The 10,264-nt window shown below is 37.6% G+C and overlaps 1 protein-coding gene and 1 long non-coding RNA gene across 2 annotated transcripts in view; one reads left to right on the top strand and one right to left on the bottom strand.

Moving 5' to 3' along the window:
- LOC133621842 (voltage-dependent T-type calcium channel subunit alpha-1I-like) overlaps window positions 1-10,264 on the bottom strand; it is a 317,273-nt gene that overhangs the window by 10,457 nt on the left and 296,552 nt on the right. The window contains exons 32-34 of the mRNA XM_061984241.1: window positions 8,843-9,301; window positions 7,175-7,315; window positions 2,616-2,750 (exon numbers count right to left, since the gene is read on the bottom strand). Of these exons, the coding sequence (XP_061840225.1) occupies window positions 2,616-2,750; window positions 7,175-7,315; window positions 8,843-9,301 (735 nt within the window). The remainder of the gene's footprint in view (window positions 1-2,615; window positions 2,751-7,174; window positions 7,316-8,842; window positions 9,302-10,264) is intronic.
- On the top strand, window positions 7,893-9,112 carry LOC133621843 (uncharacterized). Its single transcript, XR_009817703.2, has 4 exons — window positions 7,893-8,017; window positions 8,444-8,536; window positions 8,612-8,750; window positions 8,825-9,112. It is a non-coding gene; the product is annotated as an uncharacterized lncRNA (long non-coding RNA).

The following is a 10,264-nucleotide window of genomic DNA, read 5'->3' as shown; positions in this document are numbered from 1 at the left end:
AAGGTGAGTGGAGTGTGTGGATGGTGGAACGGTCCAAATCGGATGAGAATTGTGGGATAAACAGTTGATTGTATATTTCCCATTCATTGTCAATGGGGAGAAAAATACCGGAAATCCCGGGAAAACGGGACATTTTGGTAAAAGGAAAATATGTTTTGTGTTCGACACATGTGAAGAGTAGTGTGGGTGGATGGTTGAAAAGTCGGAATCGGGTAAAAACTGTCGCAAAATTTGGGGCATTGTATAACTATGAAAATGTCCACTCATTTGAATGGGAATTTTCTAGGAATTTCGGGAAAAACAGGAATTTTTGAAAATATTGGTAATACAACAATTTTCCTTGATTATATGAATGAGTTGGTGTTGGAATTTTTCGAAACGGTTGAAAAATGTTGACGTAGTAACAGTTTGAATTTTATTTGGTATTTCGGAATTCCTGGAATTTAGGAAAAAAACTGACATTTTTATGAAAAAAAACAAACCTTTTGTTGTCCCAATTCAGAAGAAGGTTTTGAAGGTGGAATGGTAAAAAACGGTTGAAAAATGTGGACTGTGAAAACTTTCCAGGAAGAGGTAAAATAGGGCTTAGAATTTTTTTGAACTCAGGAAAATGGTAGTTTGATTGTCTAAGGTGAGTGGAGTGTGGATGGTGGAAACGGTTCAAATCGGACGAGAAATGTGGGATATGCAGTAGATTGTATATTTCCCATTCATTGTCAATGGGGAGAAAATTGCCGGAAATTCCGGGAAAACAGGGAATTTTGGTATAGGGAAAACATGTTTTGTGTTCGACACATGTGAAGAGTAGTGTGGGTGGATGGTTGAAAGGTCGGAATCGGGTAAAAATGTTACACAATTTTGGGCATTGTATAACTATGAAAATGTCCACTCATTTGAATGCGAATTTCCTAGGAATTTGGTAATTTCCTAGGAATTTGGTAATTTCCTAGGAATTTGGTAATTTCGTGAAAAACAGGAATTTTTGAAAGTATTGGTGATACAACAATTTTCCTCGAGGATATGAATGGGTCGGTGTTGGAATTTTTCGAAACGGTTGAAAAATGTTGACGTAGTAACAGTTTAAATTTTATTTGGTATTTCGGAATTCCTGGAAATTAGGGGGGAAAAAAAATGTACGAAAAAAAAACCCCAACTTATGTTGTCTCCATTCAGAAGAAGGTTTTGAAGGGGGAATGGTCAAAAACAGGCGAAAAATGTGCACCGTGAAAACTTTTCAGGAAGAGGTAAAATAGGGCTTTGGAAAACCCGGAATTGTGGGAATTTTTGGAATTTTTTTGAACTCGGTAAAATGGTAATTAGATTGTCCAAGGTGAGTGGAGTGTGGATGGTGGAACGGTCCTAATCGGATGAGAAATGTGGGATATACAGTCTATTGTATATTTCCTATTCATTGTCAACGGGGAGAAAATTATCGGAAATCCTGGGAAAACAGGGAATTTTGGTAAAGGGAAAACATGTTTTGTGTTCGACACATGTGAAGAGTAGTGTGGGTGGATGGTTGAAAGGTCGGAATCGGGTAAAAAATGTCGCAAAAGTTTGGGCATTGTATAACTATGAAAATGTCCACTCATTTGAATGGGAATTTCCTAGGAATTTCGGGAAAAACAGGAATTTTTGAAAATATTGGTAATATAACAATTTTCCTTGATTATATGAATGGGTTGGTGTTGGAATTTTTCGAAACGGTTGAAAAATGTTGACGTAGTAACAGTTTGAATTTTATTTGGTATTTCGGAATTCCTGGAATTTAGGAAAAAAACGGACATTTTTATAAAAAACCCCAAAAAACAAAACTTTTGTTGTTCCAATTCAGAAGAAGGTTTTGAAGGTGGAATGGTAAAAAACGGTTGAAAAGTGTGGACTGTGAAAACTTTCCAGAAAGAGGTCAAATAGAGCTTTGGAAAACCAGAAATTGTGGGAATTTCTGGAATTTTTTTGAACTCAGGAAAATGGTATTTTGGTTGTCCAAGGTGAGTGGAGTGTGGATGGTGGAACGGTTCAAATCGGACGAGAGATGTGGGATATGCAGTAGATTGTATATTTCCCATTCATTGTCACTGGGAAGAAAATTGCTGGAAATTCCGGGTAAACAGGGAATTTTTGTAAAGGGAAAACATGTTTTGTGTTCGACACATGTGAAGAGTAGTGTGGGTGGGTGGTTGAAAGGTCAGAATTGGGTAAAAATTTGGGGGCATTGTATAAAAATGTCCACTCATTTGAATGGGAATTTCCTAGGAATTTGGGAATTTCGGGAAAAAGTGGAATTTTTGAAAATATTGGTAATACAACCATTTTTACGAAAAAAAATATAAAATCGTCTGTTGTCCCAATTCAGAAGAAGGTTTTAAAGGTGGAATGGTCAAAAACGGTTGAAAAATGTGGACTGTGAAAACTTTCCAGGAAGGGGTCAAATAGAGCTTTGGAAAACCAGAAATGGAGGGAATTCCTGGAAAAAAAATGTAACTTGGGAAAATGATAGTTTGATTGTCCAAGGTGGCCTGGCATAGACATTACACTTTTGTTATTGGTATAAAAAGTGTGTGTGTGTGTGTGTGTGTGTGTGTGTGTGTGTGTGTGTGTGCGCGCGCACACACCTGACTTCCTCCGACCAGCAGCTGGTAGCTCCCATGTTCGTCCAGGCTGAGGTCATCAGGCAGCGCCGTAGATGACGACCGGTCCGACAGTTGCTCCGAAATCAGCGACGTCTGCTCCACCTCCGCCAGCCGGATCTAACCCGGAGACACGACACAGTCAGATCCCACCAGCGGCTCTCAAAACTGCGGCACTCGTAGTACGTGGGCCCCATCTAGTGGTACGCCGAAGAATCACTTAAAAAAAAGATTTATGTACCTTTGTATAAACTGCAGTTTTACTGTGAAAAGCACAGTCTGACATGACTCGGTGTGAAAGCATCCCTTCTCCAGTTAACAGTGCACCATTGTCTAAACCACACATATTCATTTTATTTGGCCCTCGAAAGCCTGGAAATAATATGCATCAATAAAGTACTGTAACTTTTCTTACGAAATGTATTCTTTCTTTCTATTTTGGGAGAAGATAAATATATGTACTCCATGTAATCGCAAAATTATGTTCACTTAAATATTGTCTAATTATGCAAAAAATTTATGATCAAACATTCAAACCATTTTTTAAATAGAAATAAATACTAATAATAATGACTTCAAAGCAAGTTATCCATCAAATTGTGCAATGTAAAAGTAGCAATGGATTGCATGGTAAAATTATGAAATTTATCGTTGTTTTTACTGCATTTTTCTCTAAATGAAAAAAAAGTACTTTTTTTTTACTGTGATAAACTGTAGTGCCGTTTTGGCATTTACAGTAATACACTGAAAAATCTACAGTTGTTGATTTGTGGTTAGAAAAAACAAAAAAAAACTGGCAGCTCAGGTGCCAAATTTGTACTGTAAAATTGCATTTTTTTTAATTTACAGTAAAAAAAAAAGTACATTTTACAGTAAAATTCTGGCAACTGAGCTGCCTTTTTTTTTAACCATAAAAACAGCAGTACTCTTTTTCCATTTACAGTAATAATATACACTAAATTTTGAGGTGAAATTATTGCAATTTACCATAATTTTTTTTTTTACATTTAAGTTTTTAAGAAACACATGTGTCAAACTCAAGGCCCAGGGGCCGGATGTGGCCCGCCACTTCATTTTATTTGGCCCTCGAAAGCCTGGAAATAATATGCATCAATAAAGTACTGTAACTTTTCTTACTAAATGTATTCTTTCTTTCTATTTTGGGAGAAAAAGAATAGATGTACTCCATGTAATCGCAAATTATGTTCACTTAAATATTGTCTAATTATGCAAAAATATATGATCAAACATTCAAACCATTTTTTGAATAGAAATAAATACTTATAATAATAATAATTTCAAAGCAAGTTATCAATCAAATTTTGCAATGTAAAAGTAGCAATAGATTGCATGGTAAAATTATGAAATTTATCGTTGTTTTTACTGCATTTTTCTCTAAATGAAAAAAAAGTACTTTTTTTTACTGTAATAAACTGTAGTGCCGTTTTGGCATTTACAGTAATACACTGAAAAATCTACAGTTGTTGATTTGTGGTTAGAAAAAACAAAAAAAAACTGGCAGCTCAGGTGCCAAATTTGTACTGTAAAATTGCATTTTTTTTAATTTACAGTAAAAAAAAAAAAAGTACATTTTACAGTAAAATTCTGGCAACTGAGCTGCCTTTTTTTTTAACCATAAAAACAGCAGTACTCTTTTTCCATTTACAGTAATATACACTAAATTTTGAGGTGAAATTATTGCAATTTACCATAATTTTTTTTTTACATTTAAGTTTTTAAGAAACACAAGTGTCAAACTCAAGGCCCAGGGGCCGGATGTGGCCCGCCACTTCATTTTATTTGGCCCTCGAAAGCCTGGAAATAATATGCATCAATAAAGTACTGTAACTTTTCTTACTAAATGTATTCTTTCTTTCTATTTTGGGAGAAAAAGAATAGATGTACTCCATGTAATCGCAAATTATGTTCACTTAAATATTGTCTAATTATGCAAAAATATATGATCAAACATTCAAACCATTTTTTGAATAGAAATAAATACTTATAATAATAATAATTTCAAAGCAAGTTATCAATCAAATTTTGCAATGTAAAAGTAGCAATAGATTTCATGGTAAAATTATGAAATTTATCGTGGTTTTTACTGCATTTTTCTCTAAATGAAAAAAAAAGTACTTTTTTTTACTGTAATAAACTGTGGTGCCGTTTTGGCATTTACAGTAATACACTGAAAAATCTACAGTTGTTGATTTGTGGTTAAAAAAACTAAAAAAAAAACTGGCAGCTCAGGTGCCAACATTTTACTGTAAAATTGCAGTTTTTTTTAATTTACAGTAAAAAAAAAGAAGTACATTTTACAGTAAAATTCTGGCAACTGAGCTGCCTTTTTTTTTAACCATAAAAACAGCAGTACTCTTTTTCCATTTACAGGAATATACACTAAATTTTGAGGTGAAATTATTGCAATTTACCATAATTTTTTTTTTTTACATTTAAGTTTTTAAGAAACACATGTGTCAAACTCAAGGCCCAGAGGCCGGATGTGGCCCGCCACTTCATTTTATTTGGCCCTCGAAAGCCTGGAAATAATATGCATCAATAAAGTACTGTAACTTTTCTTACTAAATGTATTCTTTCTTTCTATTTTGGGAGAAAAAGAATAGATGTACTCCATGTAATCGCAAATTATGTTCACTTAAATATTGTCTAATTATGCAAAAATATATGATCAAACATTCAAACCATTTTTTGAATAGAAATAAATACTTATAATAATAATAATTTCAAAGCAAGTTATCAATCAAATTTTGCAATGTAAAAGTAGCAATAGATTTCATGGTAAAATTATGAAATTTATCGTGGTTTTTACTGCATTTTTCTCTAAATGAAAAAAAAAGTACTTTTTTTTACTGTAATAAACTGTGGTGCCGTTTTGGCATTTACAGTAATACACTGAAAAATCTACAGTTGTTGATTTGTGGTTAAAAAAACTAAAAAAAAAAACTGGCAGCTCAGGTGCCAACATTTTACTGTAAAATTGCAGTTTTTTTTTATTCACAGTAAAAAAAAAAAAGTACATTTTACAGTAAAATTCTGGCAACTGAGCTGCCTTTTTTTAAACCATAAAAACAGCAGTACTCTTTTTCCATTTACAGGAATATACACTAAATTTTGAGGTGAAATTATTGCAATTTACCATAATTTTTTTTTTTACATTTAAGTTTTTAAGAAACACATGTGTCAAACTCAAGGCCCAGGGGCCGGATGTGGCCCGCCACTTCATTTTATTTGGCCCTCGAAAGCCTGGAAATAATATGTATCAATAAAGTACTGTAACTTTTCTTACTAAATGTATTCTTTCTTTCTATTTTGGGAGAAAAAGAATAGATGTACTCCATGTAATCGCAAATTATGTTCACTTAAATATTGTCTAATTATGCAAAAATATATGATCAAACATTCAAACCATTTTTTGAATAGAAATAAATACTTATAATAATAATAATTTCAAAGCAAGTTATCAATCAAATTTTGCAATGTAAAAGTAGCAATAGATTTCATGGTAAAATTATTAAATTTAACATGGTTTTTACTGCATTTTTCTCTAAATGAAAAAAAAAAGTACTTTTTTTACTGTAATAAACTGTGGTGCCATGTCTACAGTTGTTGATTTGTGGTAAAAAAAAATAAATAAATAAAAAATGGCAGCTCAGGTGCCAAAATGTTACTGTAAAATTGCATTTTTTTATTTAGAGTAAAAAAAAAGTACATTTTACAGTAAAATTCTGGCAACTGAGCTGCCTTTTTTTTTTTACTGTAAAAACAGCAGTACTGTTTTTCCATTTACAGTAATATACACTACATTTTAAAGGTGAAAATATTGCAATTTACCATATTTTTTTTACATTTTTGTTTTTAAAAAATCGACAAAAAAACGCATTAAAAATTGTGTAATAATAGTATTCACTGTTTGAAACATCAGCCCAAAATTAAGTTTCTGGATCGATGGAAGTGGAACTAAAACATCAAAGTGGCCTTTCAACATGTTTGCTGCCTTTATTACATTTTCCTTCTTTTGTCACTCTTGGAACTAACTCACTTCTAATTATCTTACAGTCAGGATTAACTGCGACGTGGCCCTCAGTGAAAACGACTTTGACACCTCTGGTCTAGACGGTCAGTACCACTGTGGTGTCAAATGCTCCCCCCCCCCTCCCCCTCCCGAACTGTACTTACTCCCCCCTTCCCATCTGGTATTAATTTTTTCATACTTGCTATGAGTTTGACCTTTGCCTTTGTTGGACTGCTGGAGCTTTTCAATAAATCTGAGAAAGACAGTTTTGTTTGACTACTTGATTAGAAAATGTCCAATACACAGTGTTACTGTTCAAACTGTGTGTAATGTTACAATGGGCAAAAAATATTAAATATACGTGTTATATTAAACCGGTGCCTTGTTTTTAATTAATACTTAGGCCTAATACAAGTTTGAGAACCACTGGATTACAGGCAGCACAGCACACAGACAAAAACAGGTGATAGGATGAAGTATGGATAGTTTTAAAAAGGGCGTCCATGTTCACCTCCTGCGTGTGTCCCTCACAGTCCTGGCAGACGGGAGCTGAGCAGTAGTGATGGAAGACGGAACCCGAGAGGTTGTCGATCATGTCGCCTTCCCCCGAGTCCTTAATGAGCAGAGACACGCTGTCCAGCCACTGGCTCTCCTGCAACACACGCCTCAACTATTATCATAATGCTCAATTAAGACCCGGCAGAGTTCATGGTAATTTATTTATTTATTTATTTTTAGCTGTGAGACAAAGATCTGCTGGTGGAGAAGAAGGTTATGCACATTTAATTGCTTGTTAAAATACAGAAATCTAAGATCAGAGCAGGTCATCACATTATAATATGAAACGTTTTTCACGGGATTTCTTGTATTGCTCGCTTGGAGGACATATTGCCAGAAGCTGGGACACTCTAAATAGTCAACTGGCGGCCCGAGGGCCACATCCGGGCCGCCGAAGCATTTTATTTGGCCCGCGAACATCGGCAAAATAGGCTTGAAGAAACCTTCCGAACTAGGGGTGATCATGCAGGCAGTACTCCCGCCACCCCTGCAGGGGGCAACAGCGAGGCATATGTGTCACAGTGAAGTAGAACTGTCACGGCCAGGGCGCACCTCATCTTTGTGCCCTGCTTGCCGGCAAGGCTGTGGGCGATCAGCAATCAGCGCACCTGGACCTGATGAGAGGGAGCTGTATAAAGGACCAGTGGACCCAAGGATCCTCGCGGGAACTTAGTTTCTCAATGGTGTACCGTAAGCCTACTCTAGCTTGATGCTCTCTGTTTACCCTCTGCGTTTTCCCTCCGTGCCTGACTTCCTTGTTTGTCCTCCCTCAGTGCCCTCCCGAGTTTTGCCCTTGGTGATTCTCCCCTGTGGACTTTGGACTGCCTTCCTCAATCCTTGACCCGCAGTAGTGCGTAAATGTGCTCCTGTATAGTATTTGTCAGAATAATTGTATCTAAGTTATCACAAAACTTTGTGTTTCAATGAGTTCCCGGCAAGCAGACAAAAGCTGTCTTTGATCTTACCAATCAAAAGGCTTGTAAAACTCCACTGTGTAGGATGGGAAGCGACATGAAGGCGTCTGTTTCTTTGATGTATTGTAATCCACAGTAGCACCCCGAGATCTACAAAGCGGAGAGGAAGCAGGGCCTGACGCAAGCTCCAGGCATCTTTTCTTTGAACTGTTCTGTGACCGAGGGCAACGGCTGTTTCCGACCTTTTCTCTGAACTGTCTTGTAACCAAAGGCGATGGCTGTTTATGACCCCCCTCCCTTTGAAACAGCTGTTGCCATGCAATGAGGGAAAGTCCAAATAAAAGAGGAGGCGTACAATCTTACATCAGAGCGTGGATGGAACACTGTACAAGGGTACAAGTGTACGCATTTCTCCTCATTGAGCCAAATTGAATTCTGTCTATGTTTAATTCCTTGCTTCTTGTCTTGTTTAATAGATGTCATCAGTGTTTGAACCTGACAGTATTTCTCCAGCAATGGTCATGTGGTGACATCAATTACGGTGTTTTGAGAGGTGATCATTGAAGTCGGACATCACTGAAGGCCTAGGTGGGAAACGCACGGCCCCCCCACAGTGTAAGAATGTATGTGTGATGATATTGTTGAGACATTCAAAAGGTGTGACTCTGATTTGAAACAATCCCAAGAAGCGAGCATGAAGATTTTACCTGAGCAGGAGAATAAAGTCGACATCGGTGCTGAGGACCACCGCATCCTCCTCCGCCGTCCTTTGGTGTCACCATCAAAGCGCAGCTCAGGCCGCCGACGGAACCTGCCGCCATGGCACTGGTGGCAGCGGCGGCTGGTGCTCCGCCGCCCACGCTGGCGGCGGCGGCAGCCCCAGCGATGGCCCCGATACCTCCCATCATGCAGCAGAGACCCCCCTGGGCCAGCTCCAGCTCGATCTCGGCGTCCATCTCGGCGTCCTCCTGGGCCTCCTTGTTGGAGTCGTCCAGGTGCTTCATCAGCACGGCGACCACCACGTTGATGAGGACAAACTGCGCCGTCAGCACGAAGGACACGAAGTACAGCGGCGAGATGAACTGCAGGCCCGGGTGGCAGCCGTAGTCGCCGCCGCCGCCCGGGCGGCCTGGCGGGCGGCCTGGCGGGCACTCCCGTAACGTGTCCTGGCGGGCAGCAAGGGGAACGTTGGAAACACAATAAAGCTTTCTCAAATCGACACAACATGCTGACACGTGCGGCAGGACTCAACAAATAAAAAATAAAACATGTACTTTTAAATTGAAGTGTTTCAAAGTGTCAAAATAACACCTTTTTTCATGTAATGGAAATATCAGTATGAAATGCCAAGAGGTAAATAACAGTGCTTATAAATATGATCATAAATACTAGGGATGTCCGATAATATCGGCAGATCGGCCGATAAATGCTTTAAAATGTAATATCGGAAATTATCGGTTTCAAAAAGTAAAATTCATGAGTTTTTAAAACGCCGCTGTGTAGACGGAGGTAGGGAGAAGTACACCAAGAGCGCCAATAGACCTTAAAGGCACTTCCTTTGTGGGCTTTTCACACACACATAAGTGAATGCAACTCATACTTGGTCAACAGCCATATAGGTCACACTGAGGGTGGCCGTATGAACAACTTTAACACTGTTACAAATATGTGCCACACTGTGAACCCACACCAAACAAGAATGACAAACACATTTCAGAAGAACATCCACACCGTAACACAACATAAACACAACAGAACAAATACCCAGAACCCCTTGCAGCACTAACTCTTCCGGGACACTACTATATACAACCCCCGCTACCCCCTACCCATTTTTTTCCATAACTTGAGTTGATTTATTTTGGAAAACCTTGTTACATTGTTTAATGCATCCAGCGAGGCATCACGACAAAATTAGGCATAATAATGTGTTCATTCCACGACTGTATATATCGGTGTTGGTTGATATCGGAATCGGTAATTAAGAGTTGGACAATATCAGAATATCGGCAAAAAAGCCATTATCAGACATCTCTACTAAATACTAAACATCAGCAAATAATTTTCTGTACTTTGATGCTTTTCAAAATAAAGGGCACCACAAACCATACTTGGTCAACAGCCATATA

This window comes from Nerophis lumbriciformis, linkage group LG25, assembly GCF_033978685.3.
Source record: "Nerophis lumbriciformis linkage group LG25, RoL_Nlum_v2.1, whole genome shotgun sequence".
Lineage (NCBI taxonomy): Eukaryota > Metazoa > Chordata > Actinopteri > Syngnathiformes > Syngnathidae > Nerophis > Nerophis lumbriciformis.
This window is presented reverse-complemented; position numbering and strand designations above follow the sequence as displayed.